General features: G+C 51.6%; 11 protein-coding genes across 11 annotated transcripts; 8 read left to right on the forward strand and 3 right to left on the reverse strand.

Moving 5' to 3' along the window:
- Positions 1–511: 511 nt before the first annotated feature.
- EDD37DRAFT_333290 (2-dehydropantoate 2-reductase) lies at positions 512–1,962 on the reverse strand. The gene has a single exon (XM_062811607.1). It carries the CDS (start codon positions 1,808–1,810, stop codon positions 752–754), a length of 1,059 nt encoding a protein of 352 aa, XP_062672065.1. The 5' UTR covers positions 1,811–1,962; the 3' UTR covers positions 512–751.
- A 633-nt stretch (positions 1,963–2,595) lies between these two features.
- Positions 2,596–3,165, forward strand: EDD37DRAFT_648620 (isochorismatase family protein; the record flags this gene model as incomplete). The annotated part of the gene is made up of 1 exon (XM_062818037.1): positions 2,596–3,165. The coding sequence occupies one exon, from the start codon at positions 2,596–2,598 to the stop codon at positions 3,163–3,165; it is 570 nt and encodes a 189-aa protein (XP_062672066.1).
- Positions 3,166–3,388: 223 nt separating this feature from the next.
- Positions 3,389–4,852, forward strand: EDD37DRAFT_333338 (tartrate dehydrogenase). Its single transcript, XM_062811609.1, has one exon. It carries the CDS (start codon positions 3,469–3,471, stop codon positions 4,618–4,620), a length of 1,152 nt encoding a protein of 383 aa, XP_062672067.1. The 5' UTR covers positions 3,389–3,468; the 3' UTR covers positions 4,621–4,852.
- A 444-nt stretch (positions 4,853–5,296) lies between these two features.
- On the reverse strand, positions 5,297–6,461 carry EDD37DRAFT_333332 (RNA-directed RNA polymerase). Its single transcript, XM_062811608.1, has 3 exons — positions 5,717–6,461; positions 5,621–5,661; positions 5,297–5,561 (listed from the first exon to the last, which is right to left on the reverse strand). Exons 1-3 carry the CDS (start codon positions 6,358–6,360, stop codon positions 5,539–5,541), a joined length of 708 nt encoding a protein of 235 aa, XP_062672068.1. The 5' UTR covers positions 6,361–6,461; the 3' UTR covers positions 5,297–5,538.
- Positions 6,462–6,474: 13 nt separating this feature from the next.
- EDD37DRAFT_333391 (acetyltransferase) lies at positions 6,475–7,393 on the forward strand. Its single transcript, XM_062811611.1, has one exon. It carries the CDS (start codon positions 6,741–6,743, stop codon positions 7,281–7,283), a length of 543 nt encoding a protein of 180 aa, XP_062672069.1. The 5' UTR covers positions 6,475–6,740; the 3' UTR covers positions 7,284–7,393.
- EDD37DRAFT_333373 (uncharacterized protein) lies at positions 6,980–8,792 on the forward strand. The gene is made up of 6 exons (XM_062811610.1): positions 6,980–7,273; positions 7,331–7,505; positions 7,595–7,778; positions 7,840–8,108; positions 8,160–8,545; positions 8,595–8,792. The coding sequence occupies exons 2-5, from the start codon at positions 7,441–7,443 to the stop codon at positions 8,422–8,424; spliced, it is 783 nt and encodes a 260-aa protein (XP_062672070.1). The 5' UTR covers positions 6,980–7,273; positions 7,331–7,440; the 3' UTR covers positions 8,425–8,545; positions 8,595–8,792.
- A 962-nt stretch (positions 8,793–9,754) lies between these two features.
- EDD37DRAFT_648624 (salicylate hydroxylase) lies at positions 9,755–11,379 on the forward strand (the record flags this gene model as incomplete). Its single annotated transcript, XM_062818038.1, has 5 exons — positions 9,755–9,868; positions 9,921–10,046; positions 10,097–10,168; positions 10,215–11,064; positions 11,114–11,379. The coding sequence occupies 5 exons, from the start codon at positions 9,755–9,757 to the stop codon at positions 11,377–11,379; spliced, it is 1,428 nt and encodes a 475-aa protein (XP_062672071.1).
- A 347-nt stretch (positions 11,380–11,726) lies between these two features.
- On the forward strand, positions 11,727–13,506 carry EDD37DRAFT_626582 (acetyl-CoA acyltransferase). The gene is made up of 2 exons (XM_062816314.1): positions 11,727–11,908; positions 11,960–13,506. Exons 1-2 carry the CDS (start codon positions 11,899–11,901, stop codon positions 13,213–13,215), a joined length of 1,266 nt encoding a protein of 421 aa, XP_062672072.1. The 5' UTR covers positions 11,727–11,898; the 3' UTR covers positions 13,216–13,506.
- A 200-nt stretch (positions 13,507–13,706) lies between these two features.
- On the forward strand, positions 13,707–14,246 carry EDD37DRAFT_626584 (uncharacterized protein). Its single transcript, XM_062816315.1, has one exon. The coding sequence runs from the start codon at positions 13,745–13,747 to the stop codon at positions 14,111–14,113; it is 369 nt and encodes a 122-aa protein (XP_062672073.1). The 5' UTR covers positions 13,707–13,744; the 3' UTR covers positions 14,114–14,246.
- EDD37DRAFT_664489 (uncharacterized protein) lies at positions 14,225–14,868 on the forward strand. The gene is made up of 2 exons (XM_062819229.1): positions 14,225–14,364; positions 14,412–14,868. The coding sequence occupies exons 1-2, from the start codon at positions 14,335–14,337 to the stop codon at positions 14,538–14,540; spliced, it is 159 nt and encodes a 52-aa protein (XP_062672074.1). The 5' UTR covers positions 14,225–14,334; the 3' UTR covers positions 14,541–14,868.
- A 138-nt stretch (positions 14,869–15,006) lies between these two features.
- On the reverse strand, positions 15,007–17,071 carry EDD37DRAFT_626586 (uncharacterized protein). The gene has a single exon (XM_062816316.1). It carries the CDS (start codon positions 17,007–17,009, stop codon positions 15,462–15,464), a length of 1,548 nt encoding a protein of 515 aa, XP_062672075.1. The 5' UTR covers positions 17,010–17,071; the 3' UTR covers positions 15,007–15,461.
- Between the last annotated feature and the right edge of the window lie 125 nt (positions 17,072–17,196).

Genomic DNA, 17,196 nt, shown 5'->3' on the forward strand with positions numbered 1-17,196 from the left:
GCAAATTGGACCTCTCTTTTAAGGTGTTTTTTAAGCATGAAATTGATTGCCAGGGGTCAGGGGTGCAGATGCCTGTCTACCAGGTATGTAAGTTCCACATCTTATCACTTATCAGGGCAGATCCGGGTGCCTACAGCCCTACACTGTGGCTGATGAATGGGGATCCAGACTCCGCCGACCCCTTTTCCCGGAGTCTTGGGAATTGCACCCAAGAAACCAAAAAAAACGCGAAACGAGCCGAGGCTAGTCGATTTCAGGCTGGAGGCCTAGATAGTCACCTTGCCTATCGTCACGCACGGTTCATACAAGTTCCTTGCTGGCCTCGAGACGCTTCTGTGGCTTCACTATTGTGCTTGAGCGTTTATTCTCCCGGCTGATGAGAGTCAAGCGAAAGGCCCGGCAATCTGGTCACGCAACAGGCACGGGAATCTACCAGCAACAATTAACCGTTTGGATACCGTGAAACGCTGCAAGCGTGCAAGCTCCAAGGCACACGTTTAAGCAATGCTCTCTCGTGCTGAGGGATGCTGTGAGACGAGTGTAGAAAGTTGTTATTGAGGATTCCGAGATTCCGAAGCCATCACATCAAAGAAGCAGAGGTATGCCTCTCAGATGGGCAAGAATATGGCTAATCGACAGACGTATGGCAAGCAATATTTCGTACCACTACTAACTTCTTTCAATTGGTTGCATCATCGGACTGGAGAGCTTACACGGTCGTCCGAAATGTCTTTGTACGTCAAAGGTATTTTCATGCCTTTGTCTTTTCCTTCAACATCTTTTCAGGATCAACCAACCCATGGTGGTCCATCGTCCGCCACTGGACAGCCTTACAAAGCCCAAAGATGGTTCTCACAGTTGGCATCGCCACTCCTGCTTTCTCGCCGTCCCGAAGTGCTTCTCCCACGATGTTCTGATACTCAATGTACCGCTTCTTCCGCTTGTCCTGCAACATGCTCGGGCAACACCAGATCTCCATGGGGTCGGCCTCGACCATGTCCTCGACCAGTGACTCAGGTAGGTCCACATTCGCTGCAGCCTTTGCCGCAGCTCGAACTTCGTTCATAGCCGGTCGAACGAGCAGATTGACCGGGCTGGCAGGATCGTCTTCAGACGCCATCAGGCGAAGACGAGTCGTGTCCATGTCTGTCAACGCGCAGATTGGGTTCCAGACGGCGTTGTACATGAGCTTCCTCCAGCGGACGAACAACACGTCCGCCTCGTATGAGCACTGTACCTTGCCAGATGCCTGGTAGATTCTGACAAATTCTTTGGCGGCGGCAATCTCCTTTTCATCATCGATCGCTGATCCCAAGAACGGGCTTATGAACAATCTGTCGGGATCCTCCTCAACAATGTGGCCATGTGCGATTTCATTAGCGCCCATGAGCGAAACACCAGAGAGAACGACGTTGGTGGGGAACGCCTTGTGCAGAGGCTTTTCGATATTCAAGCCGTTCTGAACCAACACGATGACCGAGTGTTCTGGTGTCACAGCTGGCTTGATCAAGTCTACCACCGTCGGAGGTACATCGGGGATGTTCTTGGTCGTGACAATGATATAGTCGAATGGCTTGCTTGACTTGTCGGCCGAGACGTCTGGGATCTTGTTGAGGATTTCTGATGGTTTCCAGCCTTCGAATTTACCGTGGTCGCAAGAGTCGATCGTGAAGCCTTTCTCCTTGGCAGCCTTATAATTGGATCGGCATACGACTGTGACCTCGGCATGGCCACCTTGCTCGAGGTTCAGAGCTGTCACCGTGCCGATGCCGCCGCTACCCACCAGCAGCACTCTAGCTTTCGAAGACATGTTGATATTGGGACTTGCTTTGGTCAACTTCAAGAACGCAAGTAGTCAAGATATAGGCAACGACGATGAGGTTCAACGTTAGGAAACATCAAATTATGTTGGGAGTTGATGTGGGGGATATATCAACTGTGATTTGAGTTTGGCAGAAGGGCGTACGTGTAGCAATATATCCAGAGCAAGCCGCTCTTATCCGTCCCGTTGGAGATGGCCGCCAGTCTGTTCGATGTCATCGCCATCTCAACCATTATTAATTCGCAATCCCAGCCCTAAAGAACACAATATGAAAGCATCGAGAAAGGAACGAGAAAAGGCCAGACTAAACCACAGCAACTATGTTGATGGGCTCCGAGCAAAATGACACACGAGACAAGCGAACAGTGCCCAGTCGCCAGGGAAAAAGATAAGTCAGTGACCAGATGTCACAACAATTCTCACAGAATACATAGGGAAGCAGGACACAAACCTCGCAAAAACGATCCGAGTTCGTAACAGATCATCACTTGCTATCCAACGCAAGCCAGAGAACAAATACCTGATATGTGGTCCAGGTAGACTGACAAAGCCGGTACCGGCCTGACCGGCATCAAGTGCAGCTATGTTGGCCACGCCGCCGGGCCGGCTGCTATGTTACTTCCTTACATTTGCTGCCTTGTTTCTATACCCCTCTTAACGCTTTCAAGTACAGCCTACGTTACAGTTTGATGTTCTTTCGTGTCCGAACGAGTGGTTTCCTCGCCAACAAATACTCACCCTACGCTCCCAGAACACCCAGACGTCTCCATACCATGGGCACGACGGTCCTTCTAGTTCTGGACGTCCAAAACGGCGTGGTCGATCTAGCCGGCAGCATCTTACCCGATAACTACCTCGACCGCCTGGCTCATACCATCAACGCCGCACGCCAGGCCGATCTCAGAGTCATTTACGTATCTGTGGCATTCAGACCAGGCTACCCAGAAAAATCAGATCGCAATTCGTCAACCAGCAGAGTCAAGGCGCGGGGAGATTTCATCGAAGGGTCTGAGTCTACGCAGATCCATCCTGCTGTGGCAATGTGTGAGGGTGACATTCACATCACCAAACGACGAGTATCTGCCTTTCACGGGACAGAACTCGACCTTGTCCTTCGCAGCCTCGATGCCGAGACGCTGGTGATCACCGGACTGGTCTCAAGCGGCGCCGTCCTCTCAACTGTGCGGCAGGCTGCAGATTTGGATTACAGACAGATTGTCCTGGAGGACCTTTGTGCAGATAGTTTCCCAGAGGTACATGAGATCCTGGTCAAGAAGGTCTTCTCTAAGCAGGCGCGAGTTATGTCCTCCGCAGAATGGGTTGCTGAGATCGAGAAGAAATGATATTTGAATCACGCAACCTTGCATTGAATAAGACAGTAAGAGTCAAACATCAGACACAGCCTCCTATACGTGAATCCCGAACTGTATGGCACCGGCACATACGGAGCCTGCGCCGTACGGGTATAAGATTAGCCGACAAATGAACCCCCGCATCGACCGAGGACGACGATGATCAAACCTATAAACCTGTGACTTCTCCGTAGAAAAATCATTACATCTGGTCTGCCAAATTCCAGTCTATAGTACGGAAGAGACGGTGTGACATCCACGTTGAGCAGTGCATACTCACTCAATCACAGCACAATGGGCTCCATATCCGTCGAGCGACCGCTCGCCCCTCCACCCTCAACAACAACCTATAACATCGCATCAATCCCAGCCGACGGCATTGGCCCCGAAGTAATCTCAGCAGGCATCAAGGTCCTCAACACTCTCGCCCAAACCTTCAACACATTCTCCTTTACATTCGAGCACTTCGACTGGTCAAGCGACAAATACATCGAAAAGGGCCGGTACATACCCGAAGGCGGGCTTGACTCACTCCGCAAATTCCACGCCATCCTCTTCGGCGCGGTCGGCGACCAGCGTGTCCCCGACCACATCTCGCTCTGGGGTTTGCGATTGGCAATCTGCCAACCATTCCAACAATACGCCAATGTCCGTCCCACTAGAGTTCTAAAGGGCGTGACATCCCCCTTGTCGTCATGTCAGGCCGACCCCAGTAAGCTAGACTGGGTGATCATCCGCGAGAACAGCGAGGGCGAGTACGCTGGACACGGAGGCCGCAGCCACACCAATCAGCCCTGGGAAGTCGCGACGGATGTGAGCATCTTCACGCGGCACGGCGCTGAACGACTTCTACGCTTCGCATACGAGACGGCCCGGTCACGCCCGCGCAAGCAGATAACCTTCGTGACGAAATCTAACGCCCAGCGCAACGGGATGGTGCTCTGGGATGACGTCCATGAACTCGTGAAGAAGGACTACCCCGACGTCAAGACGGATAAGATGCTCGTGGATGCCATGACATGCCGGATGACGCTGCAGCCCGAAACGATTGATACGGTGGTCGCGACGAATCTGCATGCCGATATCCTGAGTGACCTTGCAGCGGCGCTGGCGGGGAGTATCGGGATTGCGCCGACGAGTAATCTTGACCCGACGAGACAGAATCCTAGTATGTTCGAGCCGATTCACGGGAGTGCGTGGGATATTGCGGGGAAGGGTGTGGCGAATCCCGTGGGCACGTTCTGGACTTGTGCGGAGATGGTGAGGTGGTTGGGCCAGGAGGAGGCGGCCGAGGTGTTGATGGAGGCGGTGGAGAATGTGTTGGGTCAGGGTGTCAAGACGAGGGATCTTGGTGGGAAGGCGGGCACCGAGGAGGTTACGAGTAGCGTGTGCGAGGAGATAAAGCAGATTGGCAAACAGAGAGGTTTTGGATCGAAGGGGAAGTAGGCCTGGGCCGTGAAGGTCAACGCGACAATGCAAAACTCCTGCAGTAAAGCGGTCATCTTGGGACCTAAAAGCCATGCAGCACTATGTGCTCGGTAGGAGAGGCAATGAGGCAATGAAAACCAGTCACAATATGATTGTTTCATTGAAATACATGGCCACAGCACGCTTCAACGCTTCAACGCTGATTATCTGTTCCACTGTGGGCGATTTCTCTCCTCCTGTACAGATGAGCGCAAGATATGCACCAGCCTTGCGCATAACACCTCAGGCAAACCACGTAGCAACGCCTCCGAGCGAAACAGCCCTGCAAAGTTGAGGCTGTACTCTGGCCGCTCAGATGAAAGAGACGGCCTACGGCAAGTGCATAGCTCATCTAATATCTGTCTCTGCAACTGTTCTGCGTCTTCCCGGATTTTGCCAGGGTTGTGGCACATCCTGCTGATCACGCTCTCCCTGTCGCAGTTTCACAGCTGGCTGGGACAGCCACGGCCAATTGACGGCATGTCTGTACCTCTTGCTTGAATGATTCTCTTGCGACATTCGCATATCATTGCACAGTGAGGCCACAGACCGTACGAGGACATTCCGTCATCTTTGAAGAAAAGCTCGTGATGGCAGACATCATTGTCCAGCGGGACAGAAGATTCAGAAGCGGTCGACTGGTCCACAGTAGGACTGGTGTCTCCTCCAGTGTCGATTCCTTCGAGTTCAAGGTCCATCTCTTGATCATGTGCTTCGTCAACACCTTGGATGCTCAACCTTCTCTTCTTAAGAGGTAGACTGGCTCGAGAATCGTTACTCAAGGATCGTTTCGAGCTTGCAGACCAGCCATCGTCGGAGGAGTAGCCGTCACTATTCGGGTGGGCAGAGAACATGTCGTGATACCAAGCCTGGCAGTGTGCGTCGTTAGAAGGTAGTTCATAGGTTTCCATCTGACGAGTCTGTTCATTGGTTGGCATATCATCCTCAGGGGGGACGTTCTCTTTACGAGCATACTCACCTGTATGGGACAGGTCATCCTCGGTTGGTGGGAATAGAGTCCTACAGAAATGTCAGTCACAGTTCGAGTACACTTACCTCTCGGAGATCAACATACGGTAGGAATTCCTTGTACGCCTCGACATCTTTGTCCGTGAAGTTACAGAATATCACCTTGTCGAGCTTTTGACCCTCCGGTTTCTTCAAGAATGCATAGACCTCTCTACAGGCTGCATGAGCCGCGGCTCTCCCTGGGTAGCCATAGACACCGCAGGAGATATTGGGGAAAGCGATCGTTCTGCAACCATTTTCTACAGCAAGGCCCAGGGACGTTCGGTAGCAACCGCGAAGGAAGGGTTCTGATTCTTCGATGCTGTCGAAGATAGGTCCGACGGCGTGGATGACTTTCTTGCAGGGAAGGTTGTAAGCATCTGTGATCTTTGCAGACCCAGTTGCACATCCACCTAGAGTAGCGCATTCTCTTAACAATTCTGGGCCAGCGGCACGTTGAATTGCACCATCGACACCACCACCTCCACGAAGTCCTCTGTTTGCAGCATTGACGATGGCGTCGATCTCGAGTTTCGTGATATCGTATTTGATGAGGCACACTTTATCACTGTACTGCTGGTTCGGGGTAGGCAGATCTTCGCCTTGAGAAGGGTAAAGCATCTTTTTGCGATAGAGGGTAGTGATGGACGGAATATCCTTCGCGGTCCTGAGTCCGGAAGACATTGCGCGTGTCTGAAGGCGCGATAACATACAAGAAAGATAGTGACTATGTCTCTTGAAAACACGGATAAGTTCGGTATGAGACAAGGCGACACCTTATCAAGGAGGAAGTGAAGTGAAAAGTGCTGAATTGAAAATAATAGTGAATGATGTCTAAGTACTCGACTTGAAGATGTTGACTGCGCAACTCCAACTGCGTCACCGAGAATGCGGGGGAACAGCTGTCACGTGGTAGGCCTATCATTCTGACTAAGTCATTTACCAGCTGGCCTGTATCACTGCTTTGCCAGTTGCGCCGACACACCCGCCAGGGCTGAAGCAAAATGATATGGTATCTCACTCTGTGATCATGCTCAAGCAATCTCCCCTTGCTGCGTCCCTAATCGCTCCAGGCGCGAACACACGACACGATGGCTCTGACTATCCGCCCTGCGACTGAAGCTGACCTACCTCAGGTTCGCCAAATCTTTGCTCATTACGTTCTAAACACTGTCGTGACTCTACTCATCAATAAACCTCCGTTGTCCTACATTGTAGGTCGCTTCAGAGACTCGATCTGTTGCGGCCTCCCGCATCTGGTTGCTGTTGATGACCACGATGTTGTCCTTGGTTACACATATGCCTCATTATTCACAGGCTCCAAGCTAGGCTATGCTAAAACAGTAGAGATTAGCCTCTTCTGCCATCCAGACTACACCAGCAAAGGCATCGGCAGTTGTCCCATCAATCAGCTCATCGACACACTGCGAACCGCCAAACATGTCTGCCAAGAAGTTGGCCACGAACAGAACCCTACCGAGTTCGATGTCCGGAAAGTGATCGCTGTTATGTCTGTGGATGAAGGCGCTCAAGGGCAGGCATTGGCCTTACGAGACTGGTACAAGCGCTGGGGATTCGAGGAGGTTGCCAGGCTGAAGGGGGTCGGATTCAAGCAAGGACGAACGTATATCTGACAATCTGACTCTCAGCATGGAATATCTCAGTGCTGACGAACAAGCAGGATTGACGTACTATACCTTGAGTTGCACCTACAGTGACACCCAGCAGCGCCACCCTTCTAGCTAGCACATCGACCACAGATGAAGTGTCTCAAATGCGCAGAGCGTCGATATGTTCCGCTCCCTGGGTTGGCGTGGCATTGATGGGCATCCTGCAGGGCGACATCGGCTACCATGGTAATACTGTGCCAAGGGGTGATTCGCATATCAGACCACCTCTCACTTTTGCTGCTGTTTGTTTCCTGCGTGGCTGATTCAGCCGACAGTGTCAGCCTCTATTCCCTTCTCATTGAAAGAGGAAAGCCTAGAATTCACCAAGCGCCCACCATTTTTGATCAGACCACGAAAAACAACTGCAATTGCCTATTGTCTCGACAAAAGCAACGACGTCAAGCCTTTCTCTTGTTACATGGTGTTTGGCACCGAGAGCACGTGGGACGCTATTTGACGGTTAGGTGCGCCGCAAAAACCATTTCAGGTCTATGCTCTCGAGTTGCAATACGCTAACGAGGCTGTGGAACCGGGTTTCATGAAAGGTCCACACTGCCAAAGATTTTCGAAGGCCGGATTTGGAATGCTCGCCCAAATAGGCAGGTCTATGATGCAACACTTCGCTTTCGCTCCGAGATTGTATGCGCGGGGATTGAGATGCCAAATTCCGTGCTGGTCAAAGCGTTCTTCCTTCTTTCTCGAATTTAGCAGATTTTCTAGGCCGAGGTACGAAACGGAGACAACGATGATGGACTGCCAAGGGCGAAGACAGGAATTCGCCAGCCTTAGGTAAGCCCTTATGGACCTTTGAGAGCTTTCCCAACCATGTTGGCGCAAAAGCGCTGCGACCTTGGTAGCTTCCGCTCTTGAGCATGTTTGCTATATCCACTGTTACGTGCGGATGGTCAACGATGCCTCGCCATGGACCATACTTTTCCCTGGCGTGCCAGAAACTGGTTACGTTGATGACTATCTGCACTGCCATGGGCCACTTCGGGAAGAAGTTGTGAGAATTATACTCACGACCGAGGAGATGCAAACGATCTTTGTGACTTCACGAAGTGTCCGAAGCATCGGTGGTACGCCAAAGGTCAACGGGTGCTGAGTACGAGTCATAACCACAGTTTCGAATTTTCCGGGGATGTCTAAGCAGGTCGATCATATCCGGATGATCCCCAGGGATGATTGTCCCGTTGATCGCCTGACTGGATCCTATTTCATTGACTGTATGAACCTGACAGGGTCGAACAACGGCTTTGCAGTGACAGAAACCAGGGACACTTCTATTGGCCTCCACAATTGATCGTCGATCATGCGGGGGCCTCTAACGGGTCTTCAAGATCCGAGTCCGAGTGACGCTTCATCAGTGATACCTTGACACCCAGACTCTCGGGTCCAAAATCATGAAAAGCACTCAGGTCAACCTACAGGAAGTTTCCGGTGAGTGGGAACGTGGCTCGTTGCTTGGCCTAGGTCACTAGATGTGGTGTAACAGCAACAGCCGCGCCATATCGATTGCGCGGACCATCCGGCCTTACGTTTTGCTCGGCAACCTCAATTGAGAGTAAAGACGCGAGCTGAGCAATAGTTTTGCTTGAGCATGGACATGATCTCGAAGATCTAGAGTTCGACGGTGGCATCGCGCACAGGCACATATTAGGCGAGAGGGGTTACCATGTTGGACTGTGCACATTGACGTACCCGAGCTACCGAAATGCAGCAAAGTATCTTCCTCCCAAAATACGAGTACTCCAAGCTTCACAACTGATGCAAGCTATCTCTCAAAGTCACTCACACCGAGTGTGGTTTTAGACATGCGACACTCATGATGTACAGTCTTCCTCTTACGTGAGGTTCAGAAATCTGCTATCTCGTTGCACGGGAATGCCGGTACCAAATACTCGATACTCCATGAAGGCACGGGCCTTTCAAGGAGGGTATTTGAGTTTGCAGAACAACTTGATCGACCTTTATGGAAATGCAAATCATGCACTATCATTCTTCCTCGGCACGCCAAATAGTGCACATTGATGACGCCTCGTAGGGCAACCTCCGCCAGATACAGCATTATCGAGCCTTCGTCAGTGCGCAAAACTTGGATTCATGGGCCATACACCACCTACGGAAAACACCGCGCGCGGTGGATACAACCCTGATGCAATGCTTTTGAGAGTTTTCCTTGGAAGAGCTGAAAATGCGCCTAGGTCATATTGCTATGACTATCACTGACTATCAATATAAGGGGATTGAATGACCTCGCCAAAATGTGGAGATTACCAAGTTCAAGAAAAGGGTCCAACAGAGATACACTTGATTCCTTCGAGGGTCTTCCCTATCAAGTCTCGCCTTTCGACTTTATCGTCAAGGACACTCTTCGACAATAGCCGTCACTATCTTCCAGCATCAAGTCTCAACCCGCAGACTTCAAGTTGAAGATGATTGCCCCTCCGATAGTCACGTCCGGAGCACTGACAGTCCTCATTGCTGGTGGAAGCATTGGAGGTCTTGCTACAGCTCTAGCCTTAAGGGCACAAGGACACCACGTTAAGGTAAGAAACGGAAGAACTGCTGACATCGACCTTGGCTGACGGGTGATGATAGATCTACGAGCAAGCATTTACACCAGAGACGAAGGGCGCTGGCATAACGGTCTTCCCCAATGCCTTATCAGCGCTCAAGATGTTGGGGATCGACTCTCAGGCTGTCAAAGCAACCAGAGTGAAACACGTAAGAGCATCGTTCACTCGTCTCGGTACTTGTACTGACCATACCCACAGATCACGAGGGTCACAACCGAGGACGACGGAGAGACAGATGTGGCAGAGAGTGATATTGATGAAAAGGCATGGGTATGTCCCTCCGATCATGCTGTGATTCAGACACTAACTGTTTCAGCCGTGGCATCACACAACATATCCTGATTTATTCGTCGCCATGTGGGAAGCGGTTCATGTTCCTTCGAAATCCGGACCCCAGATCGAGGTTAACACGTCGAAATCGGTCTTCCGAGTAGACACCACCAAAGGCACCTTGTACTTCTCGGACGGATCAGAGGCCACTGGAGATGTCATCATCGGTGCTGATGGAGTTCACTCTGTCTGCCGGTCATACGTACCAGGCGGCAGCATCCCCCGCTTCCGGATCAAGCGACATGTCTTTCGTGCCCTCATTCCGCGAGAAACTTTGGCAAAGGACCCTCGGACGGCCAAGTACGTGGAACATGATAGCCACGCCTATTGTTACAACCACAACGACAAGAGTCTCCTGATCACGCCGGCCACCAACAACCAAAAGGTTTGCGTCAAGTTTCTGTACGAGGATCGTATGGCCTTTAAGAATCTCAGCAAGGACTGGAGAGATCCTTCAAGCAAGACGAAGTTGATGCGTCTCGCTCAAGATCTCCCGGAAGAATGCATCGCCTTGTTCGAGAAGATATGTGACCGTGACCTACAAGATCAGCCGATCTGGGACATGGATCCCTTGACGACGTTTACGTCACATCGCATGGCGCTTATGGGAGACGCTGCTCACCCCATGCCTCCGTATTGCGGTCAACGTATTGCCATGGCTTTGGAAGATGCTCTGGCGTTAGGTGTGATCCTCGAACGTGGCGTTCCAGTTGACGAGCTTGAGGATCGCTTGAGGTTATATTCCACTACACGAAAGCAGAGAGCGGTGGCTGTGCAACAGACCACGAGGGGATTGTCTGAGGCGGATATGAGGAATTTTGCGACGGACTTTGACAGTGAGTGGTTCTACCCCGGGACCTGGAATCAAGACTAATCCTCGACTAGCTGCATCCTTTCACACTTATATCCTTGGCCACAATGAACAACAACACATGGGCCAAGCCCTCAACTTGTGGAAGAGGTCGCGGAACCCGGAGGACTATCAGCTACGGAGACCACAAGTACAAGTCTGGGCCGATCCTGCTGAAGCTCCTCGACCCAGGTCGGCTAGGTCACCGTCGCCGAGAAAGTGGCTGTCTATCAGCAGAAAAACATCTCAAGCCTGGTCACGAGTGTTCTCCTCGAAAGGATCGCCTGTGATGGCAACCTGAGGACCAACCTCAACCTTATGTGCACGATTTTCCTCTGTTCCTTGACATGGCGCCATCATTGATGGTTGATGACCTGGCGTATATTGGGCTTTTATGACCGGACGGGAGACAAAAACAAGCGACCACTTTGCCCTTTGGGAAGAATAGGGATTCATTAGATATGTAATATGTAGCAATGACCAAAATTACAACCTTGTATTCGTCCTGTGAAAGCGATTCTCAGTCCTGCTCTTCGAATTTCACGTGAAAGAAAAGGTCGGCTTACGGTATCTACAATAGGTCTCTACGTCATTATTGAGGCGCGTTTTGTTGCGCTGCAACAATGTCAATTTCGCGCACATGCCTCGGCTCGTTCCAACGAGAGAAGTGAGCACATGGACTGCAGAGAAAGAACAGATTCAGATGATTACTGTCTTCTTGCAAATTCCATTCTCTGTTCTCTTCACTCTCTGATTAACTCTACTGCGCTGCTGGTTGTCTACTTCTAAACTTGAACACTGTACAATATCCACAATCACAATGGCTCAAGGTAAGCCGGCATTCTCCCTCTTCGACTCGGTACTGACCCTGACATGTGCAGCACCAAACAAAGCCCAGGAACGTCTCTCCCAAGTCTCCTCTCACCTTGGTGAATCCAACGCCAAACCATCCGTCCTCACGAGATCCCCTGACGATGTTGTCGTCACCTGCGCCCTCAGAACTCCCTTCACCAAAGGTGGCAAGGGTCTACTGAAAGACACCGCAGCCGCAGACCTTTTGGCTCTGACCCTCAAGAACCTCCTCGAACGCTCAAAAATCGACCCCAATCTCGTCGAAGACATCGCCACAGGCTGCGTCCTTGCTCCCGGTGGCGGTGCTACCGAATACAGAGCAGCGGCCCTGGTCGCGGGATTCCCAGACTCAACAGCCGTTAAGTCCCTCAACAGACAATGTTCCAGCGGACTCCAGGCATGCGTTGATATCGCCAACGCCATCAAAGTCGGCATGATCGACATCGGAATCGGCTCCGGCGTCGAGAGCATGTCCTCACAATACGGTCCCGGTGCGGTCACCGAATTCTCGGAACTGCTGGAAAATCACATGCAAGCTGCAAACTGCAAGGTTCCCATGGGCGTCTTGTCAGAGCAAATGGCCAAGGACAGAAAAGTCACGCGTGCAGACCAGGACGCTTTTGCCGCCAGCTCATACCAGAAAGCACTCAAGGCGCAAGAGGCAGGTCTATTTGATGAAGAGATCGCTCCTGTGACCGTCAAGTACACCGACCCGAAGACGGAGGAAGAGAAGACCGTGACAGTGACCAAAGACGACGGCGTCAGACCCGGCATCACGGCTGAATCTCTGGGCAAGATTCGCGCTGCATTCGCCAAAGACGGATCCATCCACGCTGGCAACGCCAGCCAAGTGTCCGATGGTGCAGCCGCCGTGCTATTAATGAAGCGCAGTACCGCCGAGCGTCTGGGTCAACCTATTCTCGGTAAATTCGTCGCTTCATCCGTGGTCGGTGTGCCGCCGCTACTAATGGGTATTGGACCCTGGAAGGCTATTCCTGTGGCGCTGGAAAAGGCTGGCGTATCTAAGGATGAGGTCGATATCTACGAGATCAATGAGGCGTTTGCTAGTCAGGCTGTCTGGTGTGTGAAGGAGCTTGGGTTGGATTTCGAAAAGGTCAATCCTAAGGGCGGTGCGATCGCCTTTGGACATCCTCTGGGCTGTACTGGTGCGAGACAAGTGAGCACATTGTTCACTGAGCTCAAACGGACGGGCAAGAAGATTGGAGTTACGAGTATGTGTGTTGGAACTGGAATGGGTATGGCTGCCGTTTGGGTTGCGGAATAGAAAAGAGTATAGTCTTGATCTCCTGGTGGACTGAGCATACTTGGCGTCTCTGCACTTCATTCTCTATATGTATGCATAGGATAAACCTTTTGTGTCTTCCTATGCAAAGGCTCAATATACCCTGATACGTCCGGTCCGTCGAATCTTTGCTTGCGTCATTCGCTCTCCCTTCTGAAGCTGAGCAGTAGCTGCACAGGGTCAAGGGGCGGTATGTACCACGGTACTACTGCGCTAAAAGGGTTGAAATATTGATTACAGCACCCGAGGGCAATGCCTTGCATGGCACTGGCTGTTGATAGTGCTGACATTGCTGTAGCTTTATTCTTAACAACTTACTAAGATATGGCCCCCAAACTCACCGTGCACTTTCCATTCTTCAGCTTCCTCGGCTGTCATACCATCGAATCCATACATCAGGCACGCTACATCCCAAGAACATTCTTCCATCCTCGCTTTTGCACGTTCGAGAATATCCCAAGGCACCGATTCCACCGAATACCACCTTCACCACCTGTACCAGGCCAGCGCCATGGAACCACTCCGTCACCACCCAGGCCAAAGCGGCTTCAATGCATCAGCCTACGTCCCAACCCAAGAGCAAGTCCGCAAGTCTATTAAAGAAGTGCGTGCCACGCCACGCAGTTCTCGTCTACTCATCCGAGTGGTCACCCTTGGAGTCGCCATCTCTCTGATCGGTACACTCGGCCACACGTCAATCGTATGGTTTCAAACTCGCAATGTCATCTCCAACACAGCAAATGGGTCGCGGCAACGAGCATGGCCAGACCATATGGACTTGTGGCCGACCTGGGTCATGCTAGGCGCTGCCGTAATTTCAATTTGCTTTTCAATCCTTGCATTGTTGAGCTTGTGCGGACCGGTATGCCGAGAACTATGACCTACCTTGTCTTCGGGAGCCTCAGCTGACTCGATGTGTTTTGGGTACAACGTCTTCGCGAAACCAATTTCCACACGTGGATTGTCTTTTCCACTTCTCTGCTGGGCATCGCAGCTTGGGTCGCAGCGGCGGTATATTCCAAGTTGCAACTCACGAAGGGTAAGGCGGACTGGACTTTGTGGTCTTGGACTTGTACACACAAGGATCTCTCGAATGGGAAAATGTCGTATAAGAAGATGTGCATTGAGATGGTGAGTTGACATGGCGGTTGGAAATTCGGAGGCTTACATTGACCCAGCAGTACTCCTTCTATGCGTCTGCTGTCGTCGCTGGTCTGGAGATCACCAGTCTGGTTATCTTTGGGTGGATTTTGATCAAGACTCGCAAGGGTGCAGGGTACTCTCAAATTGAGGCGTCGAAGATCTAGGATATCAGTGGACCGTTTTCTCGCGGCTTTTCTAGCAGTTCACGAAATCTTGAACAACGAGCAAATCTAACAAACCATGAATGATGCAGAAGTTGTTGCTGATTTACCAAAGCTGGCTTGCCTCATTATTGATGCAACAATGACTGGTGTTGATTTTCCTTAAAGGTTAGGGACACTCTCTCGGGAGCACAATGTGCCTCATGAAATACCATGATTCCAGGTGCATTTTTTTTGATACAGTGCTCTTCAACTCACCATTCGTTGTCTGCCTCGCGTTCCCTTCGGACAGACGGCGACAACGAGGAGCATTGTCAAACCAAGATTGAGCCGTCGAGGTAAATTGGCCAAGCCACTAGCAGTGGTTTGATGATGTCTTACTCAGGAATTAGTAATGCGGGACGCGTTGTGCTGCACGCGTCGATCAGCACCATGAGAATACAGGCATGCAACTCGTTCGTCTAATTCATCTTCTTCAGTACGCCCGCTGGTGTCCAAAGAAAACAGCTCTTGATGAGCTGGATGGTTCGGGGATCGCACGGATGATTTCTCACTTTTTCTGCATTCCATTATCTGCTTAGGCTAGCGACGATGACTACCTCGTACATTGATCGATCTGCCTTGTGCTGAATCTGAAAAAGCCCATTTGCTCGCAAGCAAGAACCCGAGAGCACCGACAACCCAGTCCGCTGTTGTTCGCGCATCTCATGCTCATGCACTCTGATAGCGCTTTGTCAGGTCTCCTTTCGTGTCTCCAGCTCCGTGATCACAGCAACGTAGCAGCAAATTACAACAGCACACCACTTCTCCCAGCTCAACCATTCCGCCTCGGTACCAACACCCATATCTCTTATGGTAAACGGTTTCGACCCCTTGTGTCAGTGCTTGACACTCGGTGGTTGATGCATGTGTGCGTCAGTTCGATCACTCCTCAGTCTCCTTGACCTTGTTATTGCCACGCAATTCAGCAATGATACCACGAAGACTCTGCAGCTTTCTGTTCAAGTGAACAGGAGTGACTCGGCCATAGCCAGTGATTGAGGCGAAGAGAGATTCAGCACGAGTCTCGTCCGGATCGTAGAAGATCTCTTCTCCGGCCGAGCCATCATCTGGAATATTGCTGCCAAAGTCGCCGTCTGTGTCATCGGAGTCGACCTCACTGACGGATGGCTTGTGATAGCGCCTAGCAATACGTCCAGTCGCCTTGCCCTTGCCCTTGGAGTCCTTCTTCTTGTCCTTGCCGACAGCCATTCTCTTCTTCGCGCCGTCTTCGCTGTCATCTTCGTCGGCATCAACGGCATGGACGACATCACTCCAATCCAATGCAGCGGCACTTGGAACCTCGTAGACCTCGGTAATCTCGATCCATGTCTTGACGGTGCGCTTCTCGCCATGATCGCCGACCTCACGCTTGACACTGCTCTGGTGGCGGACTGTGCCGTAGCTGGTCACCTTGCTGACGTGGGAGCTCAGATTGACCGACTGAAGGCGTTCTTTGAGTTCACGACGGACAAGTCTCGCATGGTAGAGAAGCGAGAGTCCGCCTGGTTCTTTCTCAGTGGTGGTATCAGTTCCCTTCACTGGGGCAGGTCCATCCTCGACGTTATGTGGAAGCATGTATGTTGGACGGGCGGGAGCGAGACGCCGCAGGACCTCGTCTGTAGGTGCAAGTTCGTGAGCGCGACGCCGCATCTCGGCCTCTCTGAGGGGATCCACCTTGTCGTCCGCCGGGATAGAAATGATGGTATTCTTCTTGGGACGCTTTTCGGTTTCACCACCTCGGATCTTGACATCTTCGGGGTTGGCGGCTGGGGTGCTTGTGATGGTATTGCCACGAGAACGCATCTGAACGATCCTGCCATGGGCCCAACGTTCGGCAGTGGCAGCATCCTCTCTGCTTGCGAGTTTGACGGTGTACTCGTTCTCGAGCAATCTGGGCTCCCCACCTCTTTCAAGCTTGGCATTCAACAAGCCTTGCTTGATCGCGGCAGTGTCTCTGTCAAATAGTCCTGGGTCGGCGGCACGTTGGAGACGATACTGCTCGACCAGAGTGATGTCGGAGATGCGATTGAGGACAGGAAGAGTCGGCATGGAAAAGGCATGTTGAAAGATGGAATCGGGTGGGGTTGAGGGTGGTGCCCGAGGTGCCAGACTACTTGCATCAGCTTTGACGCGCGAGATGCCAGTGACATTTGTTACAGTATTGTTGTCCTTGGTGCTGATGCTTGTCTGCTGAGTCGACTGGGTTGAAATTGGGAACTTTGCCACGTCTTTCTCCTTTGTCTTCTCTTTCTTGGGTTCTTTCTCACCGCCATCGTCTTTGTCTTCAGGATTCGCGATGTATGCTTTGATCAAATCTCTTGCCTCTTGGCTTGCTTCAACTCTGGTGAGTGGTCCCCAGCTGACCTTCTGAACAGGATCGGTTGTCATTGTGACAGCTGTACCGCCAGGCATGGGACATTGAACTTGCATGAGAGGCGGTCGCTCAGTCCCGTTAGTTGAAACAGCTCCTTTGCTCCGTCCACGACCCTTCTTGGTCTCCTGCATGCGGACTGGAATTTTCATGTTTGGGAACACAGCCTCTTGCTGAAGCGGGGTTCTTGCGTAACCTTTGCCTTTGCCCACACCTTTGTTCATTGAGTGAGCATTGCCTTTTCCG

Source organism: Exophiala viscosa, assembly GCF_022695815.1.
Source record: "Exophiala viscosa unplaced genomic scaffold EDD37scaffold_3, whole genome shotgun sequence".
NCBI lineage: Eukaryota > Fungi > Ascomycota > Eurotiomycetes > Chaetothyriales > Herpotrichiellaceae > Exophiala > Exophiala viscosa.

What these genes read in the sequence shown, in the direction of transcription:
- EDD37DRAFT_626584 (XM_062816315.1), top strand. Translation starts at nt 13,745, where the DNA reads ATGGAACCACTCCGTCACCACCCAGGCCAAAGCGGCTTCAATGCATCA.
- EDD37DRAFT_664489 (XM_062819229.1), top strand. Translation starts at nt 14,335, where the DNA reads ATGTCGTATAAGAAGATGTGCATTGAGATG. An exon ending in AGAAGATGTGCATTGAGATG is followed by an intron (nt 14,365 to 14,411) that starts GTGAGTTGACAT and finishes ACATTGACCCAG; the next exon opens with CAGTACTCCTTCTATGCGTC.
- EDD37DRAFT_626586 (XM_062816316.1), bottom strand. Translation starts at nt 17,009, where the DNA reads ATGCAAGTTCAATGTCCCATGCCTGGCGGTACAGCTGTCACAATGACA.
- EDD37DRAFT_333332 (XM_062811608.1), bottom strand. Translation starts at nt 6,360, where the DNA reads ATGTTATCGCGCCTTCAGACACGCGCAATGTCTTCCGGACTCAGGACC. An exon ending in GCGTACAAGGAATTCCTACC is followed by an intron (nt 5,662 to 5,716) that starts GTATGTTGATCT and finishes ACATTTCTGTAG; the next exon opens with GACTCTATTCCCACCAACCG. An exon ending in GGATGACCTGTCCCATACAG is followed by an intron (nt 5,562 to 5,620) that starts GTGAGTATGCTC and finishes ACCAATGAACAG; the next exon opens with ACTCGTCAGATGGAAACCTA.
- EDD37DRAFT_333373 (XM_062811610.1), top strand. Translation starts at nt 7,441, where the DNA reads ATGTTCCGCTCCCTGGGTTGGCGTGGCATTGATGGGCATCCTGCAGGG. An exon ending in ACGTGGGACGCTATTTGACG is followed by an intron (nt 7,779 to 7,839) that starts GTTAGGTGCGCC and finishes TACGCTAACGAG; the next exon opens with GCTGTGGAACCGGGTTTCAT. An exon ending in CAGGAATTCGCCAGCCTTAG is followed by an intron (nt 8,109 to 8,159) that starts GTAAGCCCTTAT and finishes TTGGCGCAAAAG; the next exon opens with CGCTGCGACCTTGGTAGCTT.
- EDD37DRAFT_333338 (XM_062811609.1), top strand. Translation starts at nt 3,469, where the DNA reads ATGGGCTCCATATCCGTCGAGCGACCGCTCGCCCCTCCACCCTCAACA.
- EDD37DRAFT_333290 (XM_062811607.1), bottom strand. Translation starts at nt 1,810, where the DNA reads ATGTCTTCGAAAGCTAGAGTGCTGCTGGTGGGTAGCGGCGGCATCGGC.
- EDD37DRAFT_333391 (XM_062811611.1), top strand. Translation starts at nt 6,741, where the DNA reads ATGGCTCTGACTATCCGCCCTGCGACTGAAGCTGACCTACCTCAGGTT.